The sequence below is a fragment of the Hyaena hyaena genome, unplaced genomic scaffold (assembly GCF_003009895.1).
Source record: "Hyaena hyaena isolate Hyena2069 unplaced genomic scaffold, ASM300989v1 scaffold_1, whole genome shotgun sequence".
In the NCBI taxonomy this organism is placed as follows: Eukaryota; Metazoa; Chordata; class Mammalia; order Carnivora; family Hyaenidae; genus Hyaena; species Hyaena hyaena.
Genome location: NW_024080633.1, coordinates 1,154,027 through 1,176,791, shown reverse-complemented (window position 1 = coordinate 1,176,791; position 22,765 = coordinate 1,154,027). Strand labels below are relative to the sequence as shown.

Below are 22,765 nucleotides of genomic sequence, written 5' to 3'. Positions count from 1 at the left end.
ACCCAGGTGCCCCTCTAGGAAAGATACTGATATGCTTTTGTTTGTTTTTGTTTAGCATCTCCTACGTTTTAGTTATGGGTCCCCAAATTATCTTGGTTTCTGTCCTCATGAGAAAAGTACCCAGTCTTCCAATGGTGACATGGTTGGATGTTCTTTTTGAGCTCTTGAAGGATAGCTTCACAAAATAGAGTGTTGGCACCTCAGTAGATGGGACAGTGAGAAACCGGGAACTTTGGGCATGGTTTGTGACCCAGGCACAACCTTTTGCATTTTGTAGACCCAGCAGTGTCTAATAGAAATACAACGGCAGCCCCAAAAGTAGTTTAAATGCTCTAATGGCATGTCTTTTAAAAACTGAAGACAGGTAAATTAATTTTAATAACATATCTTATTAAACCAGAATATTACAAAATATCTCAACGTGTGATCAATATCAAAGTATTATCAGGTATTTTGTGTTTTGGAAATCTCATATTTGTTTGACACTTCGAGCACAGTTTCAATGTAGACGATAAATTCTCATCAGACATACTTAATCTGCATCTGTATTTCATAAAATTTAAGGTCGGGGATGTAGATTTACATATCCAGGTTGTTCCACGCATACTTGTTTTTCAGTAATGGAATCAAGTATTGCTTTCTTAATTTAAATGGAAATGAATTAAAATGAAAATTACAAGTTCAGCTTCTCCGGTGGCATCAGACACCTTTCCAAGGCTCAGTAGCCACGAGTGGCAGATGAGGCTGAGGTGGATAGAGAAGCCAGCTGATGGTTCCACCCAAGGAGCAGAGGAACTAGTATCCCTCGGCTCTAGATTGGGAGCAGTAGTGCAATATCGTGTCTCTACCATTTGAATTGACCTTCGGGGTTTAGGGTATTAACAGAAATATCCTCTTTAAGGAACACCTATCCGGCATGGGTTTATAATGATAGTGGTATTCATAATAGTGGTGATATTCATAGTGACAGTGATATGTACTTCATAGATATTAAAGCTAATTTTTAGAGCAGGCTTATGACTGGTATTATGGGTATTGTGTTCTTTTCTTTGATGACGAAACTGAGGGTCACTTACCAAAGGGGCTGCCCTGAGGTTTTATATCTAACTCTAAATAATTGGATCTCTTAATTGCATTCTGTGGACAGCTATTATGACTTCATTAAAATGACTGTATCAGTTGTTAAAGTATGAAAATAACTCTGTATTAGTATCAAATTTCTTTTTTTTTCTTCTTAACTATTTTTTAAATGTTTATTTGCTTTAGAGGGAGGGAAGGACAGAGAGAGAGAGGGAGACACAAAATCCAAAGCAGGCTCCAGGCCGTTAGCACAGTCAGACACGGGGCTTGAACTCGTGAACCCTGAGATCATGACCTGATCGTAGGTCAGACGCTTAACTGACTGAGGCACCCAGGTGCCCCTGTATCGGTGTTACATTTCTAAATGTCCTGTTCCCTCCCAGCAACCCTTGGGCTTGTCACTGTCCATTACCTAACGGGACCATGTCTTCCCAACATCCTGAGACTTCATGTCTCTTCTGCAAGGCCATGGCCAACATAAACTCTGTTAAGGTGGTACCTGCACCTTACCTGTTACAAAATAGTTAATATCATTTTAAATTTCACCGCTGACCATGCTATTTCCCCAATAACTAACTCAACATTAGGTCAAAGAGTCCTTACTGATCTCTTAAAGTTTGTATTGATGAAACAGGATATTAGACATGGATAGTGTTCTGTTGGACATAAATTTCTAAATTTTATTTAGAAAATATACAAAGTGGTAGGAATTCAGATGCAAAGGAGAATGTCTATTTCTGCAGTGTTTTAGGAGTAAAAGAAAATGAGCATTACCTGCTTTTCAAGACTATTCTGATAGAATTGATTTTTCTTGATCTGCTGTACCGACTGGATTTGTAGATTGGTTGTGTGTGTGTGTGTGTGTGTGTGTGTGTGTGTGTGTGTGTGTGTTTAAGTCTTTGGAGTATTATTGAGTTATTGAGTCTATCCACCCACCAGCTTCTGTTGACTGAATCTTTCTTCACCACAAACTAAGGGCAAAGCCCTGGGACAAGCACCAAAGACATCATTTATCAGCAGATCAGTCAAGTGTTGGTTACCTAGACTCTCTCCCCCCCTTGTTTAGATTTCTGTCTATCTCACATGGATGTTTTCTACTGATAATCCCTTCCAAATGCTCTTCTGTTCATTGTAGATGCTCCCAAGCCTCCCACGGAGGACACCTATCTCAGGCTTGATGAATACGGGAGTGCCGGGCGACCCAGAAGATCAGCTGGAAAGTCACAAAAGGGCCTAAATGTGGAAACCCTTGTAGTGGCAGACAAGAAAATGGTGGAAAAACACGGCAGGGCAAATGTCACCACGTACATTCTCACGGTCATGAACATGGTAAGGGAGTTCGTCAGGACTCCAGCCATTCTGGTTCTCCAAAACAGGCTGAAAATCATAGAATGTCCTTGTATGGATTGAACAGCAGATAGAGCTGCATTATTTTATTTAAAAAAAAAAAAGAGCTTTGAGGAAATTGGCTTCATATGTGCATATATTTGGTAAAATTGGAGGCTGCATATTTATGAATATGTCTGATTATATAGAGTTTGGGAAATTTTCAGATTTTGTTTATTTTTTTGTTTGATTTCAATTGTCCCAACAGGTTTCTAGCCTATTTAAAGATGGGACCATTGGAAGTGATATAAATATTGTTGTGGTGAGCCTCATTCTTCTGGAACAAGAACCTGTACGTGCCAAACTTCACTTCTTTCTTAATTCATTCTGCCATTCAGGGTATATTTATTGAATACATACTATGTGCTGATCCACAAACTAGGCACTAGAAATTCAAGCTTGAAAATACGCTGACCCCGTCCTCAAAGGAAGTACAATCTAATAGGGTTGTGTACCTACCTAAAACATCACAGAATAATGATTTATCTGTAAATGTATATGATATATGCCTATGTATACAATGACACATAAGTATGATTAAATATGCTTACATAATATCGATATTAAATTATATATACAAATACAAACATTATGTAGGTTTCATGGGGAAGGCACATTTGATAATAGATATAAGGGTTAGTTGGATTTTGAATGTTGGATACGCTGGGTAACTGCAGGTAGATATAAAGGATATCTTGCAAATATACTGAAAATAAGTCATCAGAAAATTCTTACAGTAAACTTACTGGGCACTACAGAGAACAAATGAGGAATATTTAGCTGCCCTTGAATTGATTACCTGAAGTGCAGGACACAGGTATGGGGTAAATTATAAAACCAGACCGTATCATAGCATGTTAATTGCATGGTTCTCACTGCTTTGTAGTGTTTTCATGCCGAAGCTGTATTTTTCTGAGGTGGGGATTACCACTCACTCCATTTTTTTTTAAGTCCCCTGTGGCTTCTCCTCTTCATCTGTAACCCCAGTAATTAACGTACAAAAGCAAGGAGTCAGAGACCAGACAAAAATTAAGCTCATGGTCCAGGTGTGGAGAGCTACAGAGGTTAACAACCTGTCAAATTGTTCTTGGAATTCTAGAAAGGTAGAAAGGAGGATGTGTGTCGTTGAGACACACTCTGTCTTTAACCTACCACTTATACTTTGCCCAAGGACATTGAAGCCAGAGGCATCCTAAATCATGGATAATTAAAGACCTCGTCTAAAAACCCTCCACTTGACCCAAGTCAGTAGTTTTAAGGACCGATTTTGGTAAATAAGTATGTTAAGGCCAGGTCCATTTTACCCCCTCAGAATCTTTTTGTTTCAACATCCGTTTTTTTTGTTTCAGCATCCGTTCAGTGAGCTTTCATTTTATTGACTGATGGATGGATTGCTTTTAATCTGTGATGTGCCAAGGCCTTTGCTGGAAATTCTGCTAGGGGTAAATAAGCTGTGGTCACTACCTTTCTCATGCTCTGTTGAAGAAAAGACTGAACTTTATCACCATTAACTTACAGTTAAATTCTAAAAGCTGTAACAATTGTATAAAGGTGATATTAGCATGAGATGAACGTAGATATTCCTAACTGACATCAGGTTATTTATTGTTTTTGTAGAAATAGAATTGGTCATAAAGTATACTACTAAAACTCTGTAGTGGCTTGAAATATCGTGAGCATTTACCAGAATAGTGTTAGGGTTTTGTTTTTTTTTTTAACTTAGTCTCCAACCTTGGCTCAAGTAATTTCCTCTACTGACCTTTCTCCCTAGAAGCACGATGTTTCTGCGTTTGCCTGTACACATAGGATGATTCAGCGTTCTCACCTGTGAGACAAATTCATGCTGTCATTTGTGTGGGTTTCCCATAGGGAGGATTAGTGATCAACCATCACGCAGACCAGTCTCTGAATAGTTTCTGTCAATGGCAGTCTGCCCTCACTGGAAAGAATGGCAAGAGGCATGACCACGCCATCCTACTCACGGGATTTGACATTTGTTCCTGGAAGAATGAACCATGTGACACTCTAGGTATGGTATGAATGTATGCTTCACTCACACCTATGAAAACACAGTAAGGAACTTTCTACTGGGTGGGTAGCCCTTAGGATCCTTCATTAGAAGACTTCATATTTAAATTGTGGACCATCTGTATTGTACCATCTGGTGAATGTTGTTCTATTTAATGGAAGTCAAGGTGGAATGGCGAGCTCACTTCCTTTATTTGTTTTGTATTTTTATTTATTAACTCTATCGATGAGCATCGAGACACATTGTTTAACTAGCCTGGTTGTGGTTTCTTCTACAAGCATCATGACTGCATAACTGGGTAGCTGAAGAGAATTTGACTGATCTCCATGGTATATAAATCTGCCTCTAGGTAGCAGTCCCTCCTTTAGAAAGTTACTTGATCTTTAAGGGACACATCTGTTCTATATTCGCACAAGACAGTGAGTAAGGACTATATCTTCTACATCTCTACTGTATTTTCTAGTATATTCCATCGCATGCTGTGGGAACTCAACAATTTTTTTTTTTTTAATGAATTGATGATTGTTTGGATCAGTGTGATGGTGGTGGTGGTGGTGGTGGTGCCAGGTATGATAAGTTAGTTTTCTCACATCATCTCATGGACCTCAGAGCAGCAAGGTGGGTGTAGTTGATCCACAAGCATGCGTGTAATACTGACTGGGTACATAGCCTTGTTCTGCTTAGGAAGACCCAGACCTGGGAAGAAAGACCTTGAATCCCACAGTGTGTTTCAAGATCGAATCAGGCACTGGCTGGAATGGTTTTCTGGCTGCTCTTGGAAGGAAGTAGTTTTGGAAAATAAAAGCATTTATCACATTATAGGGAACAGGAGAATAGTGTACTTAACCTCTTCACATTGTTCAGGCCTTTCTGCTTCAGAAAAAAACCAGGAAGTATGTTCTCCTAGAAAACATACCTAGTGTTGCTGCTAATACCACTGTTAAGTGGATATTTTGTGTTGGGTTAGCTACCTTTTTAGTGGTTGCTCTTAGCCCAATAACAAGCTTAGATAAGGCATATGAATGTCCAGTAGCTTACTGTTCTATATATGAAGTAGAAAGTATAATATTCATACTTCACAGGGTTGTGAGGAGGATCCGTTGATGACAGTATCTTTTAAAAGGCAAGCAAATGTTAAGTACTGAATTTATCTAGGCAGGACAGAAAGCCATATGCCTTTAGTTAGTTTTCAGGCAAAAAAAATATAAATACGCTAATTAAACTGAAATTAATTCCATTAATCAATTAAACTAAAACTGTATAGAACACTTTGAAGCTGTAAGAAATGATCGGGTATCTGTACATGTTCCCTTTGGACTAACACTTGAAATTGAAATTGCTCTCTCACAAGGGTTTGCCCCCATCAGTGGAATGTGCAGTAAGTACCGAAGTTGTACCATCAATGAGGACACGGGACTTGGCCTGGCCTTCACCATCGCTCATGAGTCAGGGCACAAGTAAGTGACCGCTGGATTCACCACCTTATATGAGAACTGGTTGGGGCGATTTGTTGACATTACCTTAGTGCAGTGGAATAGATAGGATAAATCTTGGGTAAAACTTAGAATAGTACTCAACCAGAAGCACCTGAGTGGCTCAGTCAGTTAAACGTCCGATTTCAGCTCAGGTCATGATCTTGTGGTCTGTGAGTTTGAGCTCCACATCAGGCTCTGTGTTGACAGCTCAGAGCCTGGAGCTTGCTTCAGATTCTGTCTTTCTCTCTGTCCCTCCCCTGCTTGAGCTCTGTCTGTCTGTCTCTCTCTCTCAAAAATAAACGTAAAAAAAAAAACAATGGTACTGGACCATAAAGAGAGCTCAATAAAGGCCAGTCATTGTTGATGTTGCTCTTTTTAAACAAAATTTTGTGGCTGCACAGAATTACACTCTGTGCATAAATGGACTAGTCCTCTAATGGGTTCTCTGGTCTTTTAGGAATTTCTTCCATGTTTTGCTACAGTGAAGATACTTTGAGGTCATTACTCCAAGGAAATAATCATGGAGACATGTAAATTTCCAGAATGTAATAGCATGTTACTTGTTCAAAGACTTTTGATGCACGCACGGGATATTCTTGGAGTCTTTGTCACTGCATGTACTTAATTAACATTCTTCTCATTAGTAAATCTTTCCTTTGTGAGACTAGAGTTCGAAATGAGAAATATAAGAGTGTGGAGCTGAGTTTACAACTGAGTAATCTGTTGTATTTATGAGTATTGTATTATGAGTAATCTGGTGCCAGTGACATTCTACAGAGAATTTTCAAATGTTGTTTAAACAGTAGCATCCACATGGGAAGAAGGACATGCTTTACACAATGACTATTTGAAAGGGAATGCTCTTGGATGTTTGAGTTTAGGAGTGTTTGTGTGTGTGTCTCATATTCAACATTTATATTGAATGCTTGTTTCCAGAGCATCGATTAATTTCTGACTTAAAAATAAAAGCAGGGACACGTGGATGTCTCAGTTGGTTAAGTGTCCAGTTTTGGCTCAGGTCATGATCTCTCGGTCTTTGAGTTAGAGCCCCGCATCAGCGGCTCTGTACTGACAGCCCAGAGCTCGGAGCCTGCTTCAGATTCTGTGTCTCCCTCTCTCTCTTTCTGCCTGCCCCCTGTTTGTGCTCTCTCTCTCAAAATAATAAATATTAAAGGGGTATCTGGGTGGCTCAGTCGTTTAAGCATCCAACTTCGGCTCAGGTCATGATATCATGGCTTGTGAATTTGAGCCCCACATCAGGCTCTGTGCTGACAGCTCAGAGCCTGGAGCCTGCTTCAGATTTTAGATTCTGTTTCTGTCTCTCTAACCCTCCCCCACTCACACACTGTCTTTCAAATATAAATGAACATTAAAAAAATAATAAATATTAAATTTTTAAAAAAAAATTAAAGCAAAAATTATCTACTTCACAGTTGTAACTTATATTTAAATATTTTTGTGCTAGTGTCTCCTATGACCATATTATCTTCAGGAAATTTGAATCCTGACCATTACCATTACCCACCAGTTTCCCAACATTTTATGTATGTACACAGCCCCAATCTTAGCAAGATATGAACGAACCAATTTTATTGTGAACAGAGGTGCAAAAATGCCTGTTAGGCACAAGGTCCCTTTGTTTCTGTTTTTGTTTTTGGTGGGGTTTTTGTTTGGCTCTCTTTTTTTTTATTTTTTTATTTTTTATTTATTTATTTATTTTTTACAAATAGTTTATTGCCAAATTAGTTTCCACATAAAAGGTCCCTTTGTACAGAGCAGGAAATAAACATGAATGTCAAACATAGGTCTGAATTTGTTTCTGCTCCTTTCTCCCCCTGACCCTGAACTCCCTTACCTCAGTTTCACACCTGGTGGCAAGGAAAAAATTTTTGGTATTTGAAATAAAAGAGTTTGACTCTCTCATCATTTTAGTTTAGCTTAGATACCTTGACCAAAAGTTTCTCGTCCTTACACTATATAGCAGACGTACCATTCTTTGGTTTGGTGGCCAACATGCAATAGAGCAAAGACCTTAGCATTTTTTAGACTTTGCTACGTGAATTTTATAGCACTGCAGTTAACATTGGTATGAACTGTGTGCAGGTCTACCTAAATGTGAATTCTTTTCTTTCTTTTTTTTTTTTTTTTTAAATTTTTTAATGTTTTATTTATTTCTAGGAGAGAGAGAGAGAGACAGCGTGAGCAGGGGAGGGTCAGAGAGAGAGGGAGTCACAGACTCTGAAACAGGCTCTAGGCTCTGAGCTGACAGCACAGAGCCCAACGCGGGGCTCGAACCCACGAACCGCGAGACCATGATCCAAGTGAAAGTCGGACGCTTAACCGACTAAGCCACCCAGGCGCCCCATGTGAATTCTTGTCAATAAATACAGTACTGTAAATATATTTTCCATGTGATTTTTTAATAACACTTTCTCTAGCTTACTTGATTGGAAGACTGTAGTATATAATACGTATACCATACAAAACATGTGCTAATTGACTTTAAGTTATTGATAAGGCTTCCAGTCAATAGTATGCTGTTAGTAGGTAAGTTTTGGGAGAGGTGAAAGTTACACTGGAATTTTCAACTGCAGGTGGGGAGGGTCAGTGCCCTTAACCCCTATGTTGCTTGAAGGCCACTTATATATAGCAACTCATTTTTGTTTGTCTCTCACTTGGGTTCATTGGATGTCAGTGCATCTTCTCCCTTTGATTATCTTTTGGAAAACAGGTCACAGAAAGCTTTTTGGGTTTGTTTTTTCCATGTGTTTCAGCTTCGGCATGATTCACGATGGGGAAGGCAATCCCTGCAGGAAGGCCGAAGGCAATATCATGTCTCCCACGCTGACAGGAAACAACGGGGTGTTTTCCTGGTCTTCGTGCAGCCGGCAGTATCTTAAGAAATTCCTTAGGTAAGACAAAGTAAAGCCAGGGAGTATTTCCGGGGTTGGAGTGGCGACAGGAAACAGTGCTCAACAGGTGTTTAAAATAAATACTCTGCGGATGATGACGATGAAGGTGGTGGTGTTGGTGATGATGATGATGATGGTGGTGGTGCTGGTGATGATGATATTGTCATCATTATTGCTATTGAAAAAAAGACACTGAAGGTCTAGTACTGTGCTAAGTGCTCTGCACATGTTGCCTTATTCGATCCTCATGACAATCCTATTATGATCCTCATTCTCCAGTTGAAGAAACTGAGCCCTAGAGATGTTAATTGTGGTGTTTAACTTCCTGTAGCTGGTAAAGTGTAGACAGAAGATTCACCCTGAGGTCTGCCATGATTCCAAGATCTGTGCTTCTGTCTCCCTTTCATGACCTCCAGAGGAAGCTAGATACACATTTTACTGTGACTAATTATTTTGATCTGATCAATCATTTGGGTCATAATAGTATTAAAAATGCTAAAGTGGTGTGCATGTTTAACAGTGAGTAGAGTATTGTCTTGCTTAGCTATTTTGCTTGAAATGGCCATGAGCTAGCTGTATGTCCAAGAGACATCCAAAGGCGGTGATAGTTATATAAAATCCCTTTGATAATTCAAAACTCCTACATGGCATTAGTAAAATGGGAGTTAGGAAGGTAGCACTATGTGATTCATATTCAATGACCCAAAGTTGGAACTCTTTGAAGTGTTCTTTAATTTTGTTTAGCAATAATACATATTTGACCTATACTAGCACTCTAGCTGTTAATATAAACCCATCATACTATGTGGACTCGCAGGAAAGCTCAGGTTCCAATCCCATTTCCCTTTGACCAAATGTTAGGGAGGCTAACAAAGTTTCTTTGGCAATTGATAATATTAACACTATTTTTTTAAACTATACTATTACATACTCTTGGCAAGTGTTTACAGAATTTGTGATACGCACCAGGCAAAGCTGATTAAATGTAAAGATGTCTAGTCAAACGATGTCCTAAAGAACAGGAAAAAAAAATCGACAAGCCTTTTGCCAATTATAAGTTTTATCAAATGAAAGATTTTCTTGTCAGTTTTAAATTTGTAATTTGGGCTAAAAATTATCTTTTCTAACTCATGTGAGAATGGAATCAATAAATAGGAATCAAGGCCAACTTAATGTAGACTGACATTCTGTCATTGACATCATATAGTTAAATGTCGGGGCTGATGATAACAGCTGACTCTGAATGCTTCCTCTGCTGGGTTAAGCACATTGCATCTTCTTGTTGAAACTGTTAAACTCTTACAGAAGTCCTTGTCAGTAATGGAGTATGTCACAGTTGCCCTTTGGTCTCCTGGTTGACTTGGATTCCCATCCATCTTCTGCCAAAATCATACTGAACCACCATGCTGTTTGATATCATAGTTTAACCGTTTAAGTTAAGTGGAGGGAAGGTTCTTTTTTTTTTAACAATATCCATGCCATCAAGATTGATGTTTTCCTTAACACATCCCAGGTGAGCACACTTTGGGGCTTGTTCTGCTTAATGCCCCAATGCTTTCTCTCAGTGCTTTCGAAAGCCTTATTTATATTTCGCTTGTAAAGACTATTTGAGGTAAAGTACATCTTGACCACAGGCCCATTATTTATTTTAAAAAAAATACAGCATGGCGTTCAATGCCGTGAAGATCGGACCTGTCTGTCTAGTAAATTTTGTACCTTTAGCATTTAGCCTAATGCTCACCACACAGTAGGCACCCAATACAAATGTGTTGAATGTTGCTGAATGAGATTGTTGGGGAGAGTTTTCAAATAGATTCATCCTTCGCATCTAGCTGGCCAAATCAAATCACTTGGACATCTGTAATTCCCGTGCCAGGGAAACCCTTCCATGGCTGTGTAAATTCCATCTCCTTAGGACAAGGACTCACACTCTGAAAAAATACACATTTTAACTTTTAAGTATGACCCATATCTTTAGCCGTGTTATATTTTTCTTTGCATGAATGCCTTGAGGGGTGTTGTTTTATGTGGAAAGCTCCCCGAGAAACACAGGAGTTAACCAGGCTATTTCTTCATGGCAGCACACCTCAGGCTGGGTGTCTGGTGGATGAGCCCAAGCAAACAGGACAGTATAAATATCCAGACAAACTCCCGGGACAGATTTATGATGCCGACACACAGTGCAAGTGGCAGTTTGGAGCAAAAGCCAAGTTATGTAGCCTTGGCTTTGTGAAGGTATGTTTGCTTGTGATTTCAAACTTACATTAAGATTCTGCAACGTGTCTGCATCCCTACCAGAAGTATAAACATTTGGTTTGCAAGGCCAAGGGTGAGAGTCTGGGTTATCTCTAAAATGGCAGCTGCTTGGCATGATAATTAAGTGGCAATTTTACTGTCAATGAATTATCCAGGCTTATCCCCCATAGACCATGCCTGGTTGAAATACCTTCTGACTGCATCCCGGGAAGAAAATTACTCCTGTGCAGATGAGGATTTTATCACAAGTAGTAAATCTGGGTACAGTAGCATCTACCTACCTCTCACCATTCTGTTTCTTACTGTCGTGTTCATAGTCCCTTTTGATGTGATATGTTTAAAATCATCACCACCTCAAAATATATGCATATGCCTTTATGGGATATGAAAACTACTGTTAGCAGCCAACTTTTTCATGTGTCAGGTCTTCTCTTCAATATTGTGAGACACACAGATGGGAAAAGCAAAAGTCCAGGATGTTGAAATGGGAGACGCATTGGAACAGTTGGTCAGGAGCTCCATCACCAATAACCTCAACATCAATACAAAGTAGAATCCATTTTAAGGTGTTTCTCCCCTAGTATCTAAAGAGAAGCATGGAGGCATGCCCAAGTGGCTCAGTCGGTTAAGCTGCAGACTCTTGATTTCAGCTCAGGTCATGATCTCATGGTTTATGAGATCGAGCCCCACATAGGGCTCTGCACTGACAGCGCACTGAGTCTACTTTTGATTTTCTCTCTGTCCCTCCCCTGCTCACACTTGTCACAGACTAAGGGTCTGGAGTTCTCTGTTGTTCAGGAGGGAGAGTGGATACAGAATTGAAAATGAGAGGAGCTAATGTCTGGGAGGAGACAAGAGCAGGGGTTTCATCTCCATATTTATTGAGTTCACAAGGCATTACCTTCATGGTGAACATGAAGAAAATGAGATCTCACATACGTGAATGTGGAGAAAACAATCAGACAGTAATCATTAACTTGTGTAAGAAGGAAAGGGTCTGTGGGGCAAGTAGAGTTTGTGATCAAGGTACGTTGGCACCAGATGGAAAGTAATTTCCTGCAGGTGATAGAACAAGTTACTTGCGATCCCGTTACAGTATCTCGCTAGCTCACCTCAGGTGGTTTTGCCCCGTGGTGGCAGCTTTCTGCCCTAAGCTTTTTTCTAACCCATTTATGTAAGTAGAACCTATTTCTCCATACTTATCCTCTCTCAAAATAAACAAATAAACTTTAAAAAAATCTTAAAAAAAATAGAAGCATGGTTATTCTAGGTATCTGGAAACAGGGAAATGACAAAGATTTATAGCTCCTTTTCCCTGCTCTCTTCTTCTTCTCCCCCTTTCCACCCCTCCTCTTTTCTTCTCCCTCTTCCGCAGCCAGTGCCACCTCCATCACCACCACCATCACCACCACCACTACTACCACTACCACACCACCGTCACCACCACCACCACCGTCACCACCACCACCATCGTCACCACCACTGTCATCACCATGACGATCACCACTACCACTACTACCACCCCTATCAGCACCACTACCACCATCACCACCACTACCACCATCACTACTGCTACTACCACCATCATTACCACCATCAGTACCACCACCACCATCACTACTGCTACTACCACCATCATTACCACCATCACTACCACCACCACCATCACCATCACTGTCACCAGCACCACCGCCACCACCACCACCATCACTGTCACCATCACCGTCACCACCACCACCACCACTACCATCGTCACCACCACCACCACCATCACTGTCACCATAACCACCACCACCATCACTGTCACCGTCACCACCATCACTGTCACCGTCACCACCATCACCATCACCATCACCACCATCACTGTCACCACCACCACCACCATCAGTCACCGTCACCACCACCATCACTGTCACCACCACCACCACCACCACCATCACCATCACTGTCACCATCACCACCACCATCACTGTCACCATCACCACCACTGTCACCACCACCACCACCATCACTGTCGTCACCACCACCACCATCACTGTCGTCACCACCACCACCATCGCTGTCACCACCACCACTGTCACCATCACTGTCACCATCACCAACACCACCACTGTCACCACCACCACCACCACTGTCACCAGCAGCAGCAGCATTGTTACTAGCACTGCTTCTTCCATTACCACCACCATCACCTCCAGCAGCTGCCACGTGAGCCTCTACCTTGAGACCTATTTTACTTTTCCTCAATCTTCACAAAGGCCTTTTGAATTGAGAGTTATACATATATATATATATATATATATATTTTTTTTTTTTTTTACATGGAGCTCAGGGATGTGTATTCCATTTGCCTCAACCCTCAGAACTTTTAAATAAAACTTATCAATCACACTGATGTTACACTTCTTTCTCTCCAGTTAATATCAGTGTTTCAGTCATTGACATCAACAGTCAGTCAGTCATTAGTAATCACCTCGATCCATTGTGCTGTGTCTCTGCATGATGATGCACATGTTGCTTTTCTAATAAATCAACTCACATCCAAATCTCTAAGTCTAGTCCTAAAAACATAACCACCAAACCACACATTTGATATGAGATTACATATTTTTCTAATGCTCTTTATATGTGTAACTGTCAGAAAAGTTTATCCATCCACCGTCCACAACTTTTTGGTATATCCTCTGTGGTACATGGGGCTTCCTTTGGCAAATGCTGCTGTATCGTGTGCGCGTGAATAAATGCACAACTGTCTCTAATTGCCTGTTAGGTTGATGTGTTTGGCAGGAGTTGGTAGATGTTCAGTCTGTTGACAAAGTTTGTCTGACTTTGTCTCCTGCTCACTTCATTCTTAAAAGTTTCATCAGCTTACCCATTCATTAATCACACATTTATTAAGTGCTTACTATCCAGTGAACGCAATTGGTAACGAGTTTGATTTTCTTTGGAAATATAGAGGAAAGTTTGAAAAATGACCACCCCCTTTCCTTCAGGAGCCTACATTCAGCAAACATTTGTGCCGTGCCTGTTCTGTGTCAGTGTGCAGGGCTTAAACAGCCATTCTTCAGTTACAGATAATTTTCTGGAACCGTACCATATTTTCGAGAGGGAGAGCACTTCAGTGTGATGGTCTTCCTTGGAAGCAGAGCAAAGGGAAATGGAAACTGCAGACTAAAGGTCTGAATAGAATGAGGAGGGTAAAAGGGCTCACTCAGTTAAGTGTCTGACTCTTTGATTTCAGCTCAGGTCATGATCTCATGGTTAGTTCGAGCCCTGTGTTGGGCTCCGCACTGACAGCACAGAACCTGCTTGGAATTCTGTGTCACCGTCTCTCGCTGCCCCTCCCCTACTCTATCTCTGTTTCTCTCTCTCTTAATAAGTAAACATTTATTTATGTATGTTTATATATTTTACATATAAACATTTATATATTTTACATATATGTGTGTGTGTGTGTGTGTGTGTGTGTGTGTGTGTGTGTGTATTTTTTTTTTTTTTTTACAAAGAATGAGGAAGGCACAGAGCTGGGAATGCCCAGGGGTGGAGTTTTGCTTAAGGGAGAGATTTGGGAAGACCGGGAGGTAAGACTGTTCCCGACTGCTGGCTGTTATTCCCCCCACAGCCTAGGGGGCAAATACCTGCTTGTCACTTGAACCGTGGCCTTACCTCGGAGAATCACACATAGTTCCTGCCTGCCCTAAGTGGGAGGGGCTTCCAGAACAAGCAAATTTCCCATTCATCCTGCTGGTCTAAACAGTTCAGACCTTTGTCTGGCAGCACAGGAGAAGAATGGCATTTTGTTTTCAGGGTCTTCAAGGTCCTGTCATTGCTTTCCGTTTCAAAGCTGTTCTTCCCACTGCCTTTTTAAAAACCTTTATGCTGCCTGGAAAGGCAGTTTTGCGTGAGTTAGAAGCACCGAAAAAACAAAGCCCAAAAAACTCAGGTGTCTTTGGAAACACCCATGCAATTATCAGCATCCCCTGGAACTTGTTAGAAATGCAGATGTTCACGTCTCATTCCAGCCCTGGAGCATCCGGAAGTTTGGGGGGTCGGACCCGGCAATATGTGCCTGCACAGGGGCTGTGTGTGACTCTGGTGCTTGCTCAGGGCTGAGAACTGCTGACTTGGGCAGTCTTCAGTTTTACACACACACACACACACACACACACACACACACACACCCTCTGGCTTTAGGAGTTAGGTGGACCTGAGACTTGAAAACTGTCCTAGAACCCGGGTCAAATGGCTTAACCTCCCTCAGCCTTTCTGTCCGCATCTGTAAGGTGAGGATACAGACTGTTCTTCCCTGGTAGTTGTGTGGGCGCCTCCCTTCGTACAGCTAATCGGGGTTTTCTCGGCTTCCCCGTCTGGGCCTGCAGCTGGCCGGCTGTCAGCCCTGTCCCATCTTCCCTCCCCTCCCAACTGCCAGCTGTCTGTGTCTTCGGCACGTCAGGCTGGATCTCTGTTCCCTCTCAAAGTGTTCAGGAAAATGAGCTGGTGAGTTTGGCCGGTGGGTCTGCATTATTTGGACAGACCTAAAGGAGGGTCACCTCCACAGCAACTGGGGAGAACAGGCCTCTGGTTACTAAACACTTACTAGCTGCTGACTGACAGCGAGGGAGTAGGTGCCGTCTGCCAGAATGCTCCGGGCGCTGGAAGAGACTCCGGTCAGCGCTTCCAATGTGGCTTATTTTACTAAGTTAGGAATGAGCAACCTGTACTCTGGATCTCAGCAGCCAGCGGTGACTGTCCCATAGCAGAGGGGCCGTCAGTGTTCATTTACAGATGCACTGAGAGGGTTTGGAGCAGAATAGAAATGATGGGGAAGGTATTTGAATTCTAGTGAATATTTTCAGGCTCATCACCTCAGACAACATTTCCTTTGAAAGAAGAGACAGGTCAAATATAGTTGGATGGGCGTGTATTTCTTCTTTCAAGAATCTGACAGCTGTAATGCACAAAGGTCGTCAAAAGGTACAAAGTTCTAGAGAGTGAGTCCTGGAGATTCAATGTACATCACTGTTGACTATAGTGAATGTTATCTTGCATATATGAAAGTTGTCCAGAGAGTCGATCTTGACAGTCCTCGTCACAAGAAAATAAAATTGTGAAAATCTATAGGGAAAGATAGACTTATCGTAGCGGTCTTTTGTAATATGTACAAATATCGAATCATTATGTTGTACACCTACAACTAATACCTATAGTGTTACACACCTGTTACACTTCAATTTTAAAAACTATTATGTAAAAACAGAATTTGACCTTGGGATGAAAGAATGGAAAATAAAGAGAAACTTCCTAGTATCTATGTCTAAATGTAACCAGTAAATGGTACCTACTAATAAAGTTACTACATCAGGTTTCAAATTTTATTAACTTCCCCCACGGACTTGTGTTCCGACTACGTTGATGTCATATTTTTTCAACCCATTCCTGCTTTCATGGCTACAAGTCTTTGTATATACGCATGCCTCCCACCCGAGAACGCTACATGGCCACCCATGTGACAAATACCTAATCGTCTTTTACTGTTGTCAAAGATTCAGGGCAAGCATTACCTCCTATTTTCCCCAAAGAGATTGAAACATTCCTTTCCCCCAGCCTCCATCTGCACCCTGTATGTCACAGTCATAAACTTGTGATACTTTATTATAACTGACTAGGTGTGTCTTGCCCCAGTGGATGGATGATATCGCAGGGCCTCGCGTATACCCGCCATGTTGGCAGATACCCAGGAATCCTTTACTGGGCTTCCAGTGGTAATCAAAGCTAACATTTCTTCAGCACTCCCATTTCCATAAAGTGGAGGATTTTGCCTCTCTCCCCTTCTCATCCCTCCTCAAGAGAGCAGGAGTGGCTGACTTATCTGGGAGAAAAAGAGGAGTCAAGGAGGACTCCAGGACTTTGGGCTTGAGTCATCAGAAATATGGAAGGGATCATACCATGAGCTGGAAGAGGCTGGACATGGCTCAGGTTTGGGGGGACCGAGGGGGAATTCTGTTTTGGAGGTGTTACATGCTTTGTGGACTTTGATCAGCAAAGACCACTAACAGTTTTAGCACAACAGGTTTCGCTTGAAGGGGGCAGCCTTCAGAGTACAACGGGACAACATGGTCAGCAACAACAGGACAGAGGAATTGTGTAGCATTGAGACTCTTCTTAAGAATCACATCCAGGCAGCCTGAGACCTTGTAGTCTCTGTTGGTAATTCTTTCTCCCTTAAATTATGACTTAAGTCTAGGGAATTATACATAAGGAAAAGTTAGTTGAATATGGGGGGGGAGGGGGAGAGAAGGAAGAGCGAGCAAAAGAGTGCAAACTCCCATTTCTGTTTACTTTGAAGGGGAGCTTTCTCAGAGGGTTCTCAAGGTCGTCCGAGCATGTAGTTGGCTATAATTACATTTGACTTATGTACCTCACCACAAAAGAAATAACATGTTCATACGGCCTGTCTGATTTCATCCTGGAATCCTGTGTTTTTGTGTTTTGCCTCATTTTCCTGGTCTTCTCCAGCGGCCCTTTCCCTTAGCCCTGTGGCTTGGCGTCGGCTGTGGAATCTGGGTCTCCTTTGCTTTGCTCTGTCCCAAGGTCATTTTGGCGGCGGCCGCATAGGCTAGGGGTGCGGGTTATGGCTTCCCGCTGGCTGTAAGGAGGAGAATGGTTTAATCCTGAAAGCCTCTCTAACCGTGGCTTTGTTTCAATGGTTACCTCCTATTTCTCCATTTTGATACAGACTCTTTTTCCACATTAAGTTGTTCCCTCAGGCCCGGGGTGACACATGTAAGGGCTCACAGAGATGATGAAGCTGATTCACTCGTTGGAAGGCTGCCATATGCTTTCTACTAATGTCAGCAGCAGGTCCTCTTCTGTGGGAAACGCTGACATATTGTATCTTACGAGCTGTCTTGAGATTTGAAAATGGTACGTGTGGTGCGTGCGTGGGGCTGCTGGCAGTGGCGTTTCCACGCAGAGTCCTGAACACCCTTCCCTTCGCTTTTGGGGGGGAAGGACTTTTTTTGCTCCACGAGGTCAGGCTCACTCCACAAATCTCTGGTTTCCCTACACTTTCTTTTCTTGGTTCTGTGGAAAACTTTTTGTGTGTGTGAAATAATGCCTAAGCATGTTCTCGCCAAATTTCTAACCGTGAAATCTATATGAACTAGAATGCTTGGGGAGTTGGGTGCCCGGTTAATGGACTTTTCAGGGTTATACCAAGTGACCACAAAAGTCATTCTGTTTCCTCCCTGGTGGTTCATGATTTCCCCCAAATTGTATGCGTTCACACTTCTATCCTAGTAAATAGGATGTGGCAAACAAAATGGAATCATTTTGACATTTCATGATTTTGACAATCTATGAATGACATAATTCTGAAGAGCAACTTTAGCTGTGTGAGCTGGAAGGAATCTGGTTTGGTTGCCTTATTTCATAGATAGGTTACTGAGGCCCAGAGACGTTGAGAGCCTTCCAACTTCCACTAATGGCAAATCCAAGTCCAGAGCAGTGGTCAAGGCCCCTGGCTGGCATCAGGCCAGTTTGAGTCCAGCCTTTGCCACTTACCAGCTGTGTGACTTGGCAGCTTTGAAATGTCAATAGCTTGCTCAGCTCCCTCCTCTAAATTAGTTTATGTGGGAAATTAGTTTAGTGAGCACCACTAAATGGTGTTAGTATTAGTTTCCTATGGCCACTCTGATTACTTTCCGTGAACTTAGTGACTTAAAACAACACACATTTATTTTCTTACAGTTCTGGAGGTGGACACATGAAATAAGTTTCACTGGGCTAAAATCAAGTGTTGGGAGGCTTGTGTCCCTCCTGAAAGCTCTAGAAGAGAAGCCATTTTCTTGCCTTCTCCTGGATCCTTCTAGAAGCCTCCTGGATCCCTTGGCTCAGCGGCCCCATCCTCCATCTTCAAAGCAGCCACATGAACCTTAGTCCTCCTCACGCTGTCCTCTCTCTGGCTCTCTTCTGTCTTCCTCTGCCATATTTAAGGGTCCTTGTGATTATCTTGGGCCCATCTGAAAATTAAAGATAGTCTCCCCATCTCAAGGTCAACTACAACCCTAACTGCATCTATACCTTTAATTCTCCTTTGCTACATAAATGCACAGTCACAGGTGCCAGTGGTAGGGATGGGGTCATTTGTGGGGGGGAGGGGGGGCGGGTCTGCCTCCCACACTCTCACATGAGAGTTAAAGCTATTCCACAGTCTAGTGTGAGAATTCTTGAACTTCTTGAAAATTACTCTAAAGATGAGGAAGGTGATGATGATGATCATTTGCATCATTTGCCCTTGAGCACGACCCTATGGGGCCAGAGATACTTGCATCACCATCTCCACAGCTGAGTGAAACACACTTCAGACACTTCTATAACATGTCCCCAGGGCACAGAACCTCAGATTCCGGGGCAAGGATCTGAATCCAATGTGCTTGATTCCAGTCTTGGTTTCTTCTGTTTCACTGGTGGTGGTGGTGGTTGTTATTACAAACCAGATCTCTTGATTTCAAGCCAAATGGTCCCTAAATGAACTATTATTACCTCCCCTGTCATTGCTAAACGCACCTGTCGGCAGTGTAGAAACGTCCAGCTTGTACATTTGCTATAACATATTGCCGCTACCGACGTCACTTGCTTCTGTTTCTTGGATGACGTCCCATTCCAGCTGCCTCAAAATATAATATTGTGTACAAAAGGCTTTGGATGTTTTCATTTTTATTGTATCAATACCCTTACCAGCTTCTTCTTTCCTTTCAGGACATTTGCAAGTCCCTTTGGTGCCACCGAGTGGGTCACAGGTGTGAGACCAAGTTCATGCCCGCGGCGGAAGGGACTGTTTGTGGCTTGAGTATGGTAAACTGCATACTTGTTAGTTTTTAATTCTGGAAACATGATAACATGTAGAAATAAACCATTGTACAAATTATTTGTGCTGTAACCTCAGAATGGAACACCTTGGCTACTGCATACATTTTTGACTTCTCTTTAAATTAATCAGTATTATGTAAGCAGTTTTTATAAAAACTCAGTGCTAATGTAACCCAGTTGGCTCAGGTGTTTAGAATGATTTTTTTTTTTCTTTTTGCCTTTGGTTTCCATTTTTAGATGAAATATTTCTATTTCGGCGAGCTGGTTGATTTCATCGGATGCTGTTTGCCTTTTAAACTTGATTCAGTATAGAAAAGCTTCAAGGAGCAGATGTCCCAGTCAGTAGCAAAGGAAGGACTCCCCCTCGATACAAGGCCTCTACTGCTTATTCCCAGGAACCGTCACTTAGCTTCTGACGTGCTTGGTGGAGTCCCATCACGTAGAGGGATTCCTTTTTTTTTTTTTTTTAAGTAGATTAAAAAAAAATTTAATGTTTTATTTATTTCTGAGAGAGAGAGAGACAGCATGAGCAGGGAAGGGTCAGAGAGATAGGGAGACACAGAATCCGAAACAGGCTCCAGGCTCTGAGCTAGCTGTTAGCACAGAGCCCGACGCGGGGCTCGAACCCACGAACCGTGAGATCATGACCTGAGCCGAAGTCAGATGCCCAACTGACTGAGCCACCCAGGTGTCCCACGTAGAGAGATTCCTAACAAAGGGAAAGCCGTGTCTCTGTCTAGGGTGTACCAGAAAATTCTGAGCCAGCATGTGCCATCAACCTAAAGAATCGTCTCCAACATGGGAGATAATGGGAAATTTCTGTGTTTTGAATGACAAACATTCATATATTAGTTTCTGTTTTTTCCCCTCCTTTTCTTTCTTTTTTTTTTTAATGTTTTATTTATTTCTAGGAGAGAGAGAGAGACAGCGTGAGCAGGGGAAGGTCAGAGAGAGAGGGAGTCACAGGCTCTGAAACAGGCTCCAGGCTCTGAGCTGGCAGTCAGCACAGAGCCCGACGCGGGGCTCGAACCCACGAACCGCGAGATCATGACCTAAGCGAAAGTTGGACGCTTAACCGACTAAGCCACCCAGGCGCCCCTCCCCTCCTTTTCTACTAACGTCTGCAGGGAGAGGTGCACTTTACATAGCAGTAAATGGTCCACATTTAGGGCATTCCTTTGAAAGATCACAACCAAGAAGCTATGAACGAGGGGAGCATGAAGGTGCTCCGTGTTCTTTGATCTCTGCTTCTGGCCTCTCCCGAGGCAGCAGGAGCCTGTATAGAAGACTCAGTCATTTAAAGTGAATTCAGTTGCACAATAATTTATTGACTACTAGATATCAGAGACAGGAGGCTCTGGGGATCCAAAGATGAATACAATTCAGTTTTATGTCTTCAAGAACTCAGTCTAGTGGGGAGACCTGTGCAGAAGCCAATAACTCTGACCATCTTTTGAAACACACCTTCTTTAGGCACCTAGTTACTGTCCATACTCAGAATTAGGTGTGCACTTGGGATGAAGTACAGAGAGTGGGTACGCCAAGGTAAACTCAGGGATTTGAATGGAAGTTCCTCAGTTGGATGGGAGAGACTTTCAATGAGAGATTAACAATGAAGGTAAAGGTACAGGCACACAAAAATTAATGCTCAGAGAATGCTTTCTGATAGTAAGTCATTCAGCATCTTTTACAAGATATGCATTGTTTTTAACTCTTTGAGTTTACAGGAAATAAACATTTTAAAAATGGAGGCATTATGTGCAACTTTTCATCAAAGGTACCCATCTTCGAAAACTCCAAGGATTCTCATTGAAAATGTGCATGGAGTGTTTTAGGTGTATAAGGCAAATCCATGAACTAATTAGTTGAACATACAAGTACTGCTGAAGTCAGTCTTATTTTTTAAAGCATCAAAATTTAGGACTTGTACCTCAAGGATTAGTGGGTATAGTTTGATTATGAAGACAATAGCATTAAATGTAAGAGGGATGCACAAGAAAAGATGGCTATAAGAAATGAGGAAAGTAAGTGTCAAGTTTTTAAAGTTTATTTATTTTTGAAAGTAAGAGAGACAGAACACACGAGTGGGGGAGGGGCAGAGAGAGAGGGAAAGGCAGAATCTGACACAGGCTCCAGGCTCTGAGCTGTCAGCACAGAAGCCAGTGCAGGGCTCCAGTTCATGAACTGCAAGATCATGACCTGAGCCGAAGCTGGACGCTCAACCAACCGAGCCACCCAGACACCCCTAAGGTTTTTATTACATAAATATACCAGGGATCTAGTTCCATGGGGATGAAACTACCCCTGGATTAGATTTTAGTTACTGTCACCGGAGGCAAATCGAGCCAGAAGTTAGGAAACAGATGTCCTAATGCCCTTCCCCCATCATTATTTTAGAAGACCAGACTGCACTTCTCAATACTTGGGGAACACCCTCGACTATAAGGGCCTCCACCGCAGAAAGCATTTTTATGTGCTCCATGCATCATCACTCCACTATGATTACTACTGCATCCACGTGCGTGGTACTCTTCCTCACCAGGGGATGAAACTGAGTCTTCACAAAACTATTAACTCTGTGAGGCCAGGGCTGTGTCTTACGCTTTACCTCAAGTGTCCTACAGAGTAACAGTTACACGATGTTTTGTTCACTTGTTCCTTTATAACTGGAACCCAACTGAATCCTTCTCTAGTCCCTGGTCGTTCAGTGAGATTTGTACCACGAATCTTCAGTAAATGTGTGAGGATATGCAAAG

General features: G+C 42.1%; 1 protein-coding gene across 2 annotated transcripts in view; it reads left to right on the top strand.

The window, feature by feature from the left end:
• Window positions 1–22,765, top strand: part of ADAMTS18 (ADAM metallopeptidase with thrombospondin type 1 motif 18) — a 143,640-nt gene that overhangs the window by 65,232 nt on the left and 55,643 nt on the right. Inside the window, exons 5-11 of one of the 2 annotated variants that reach the window (XM_039226021.1) lie at window positions 2,216–2,409; window positions 2,675–2,758; window positions 4,336–4,495; window positions 5,847–5,952; window positions 8,745–8,882; window positions 10,964–11,117; window positions 19,899–19,994. In XM_039226021.1, the coding sequence (XP_039081952.1) occupies window positions 2,216–2,409; window positions 2,675–2,758; window positions 4,336–4,495; window positions 5,847–5,952; window positions 8,745–8,882; window positions 10,964–11,117; window positions 19,899–19,994 (932 nt within the window). The remainder of the gene's footprint in view (window positions 1–2,215; window positions 2,410–2,674; window positions 2,759–4,335; window positions 4,496–5,846; window positions 5,953–8,744; window positions 8,883–10,963; window positions 11,118–19,898; window positions 19,995–22,765) is intronic. The other variant, XM_039226031.1, reaches the window with a different exon arrangement.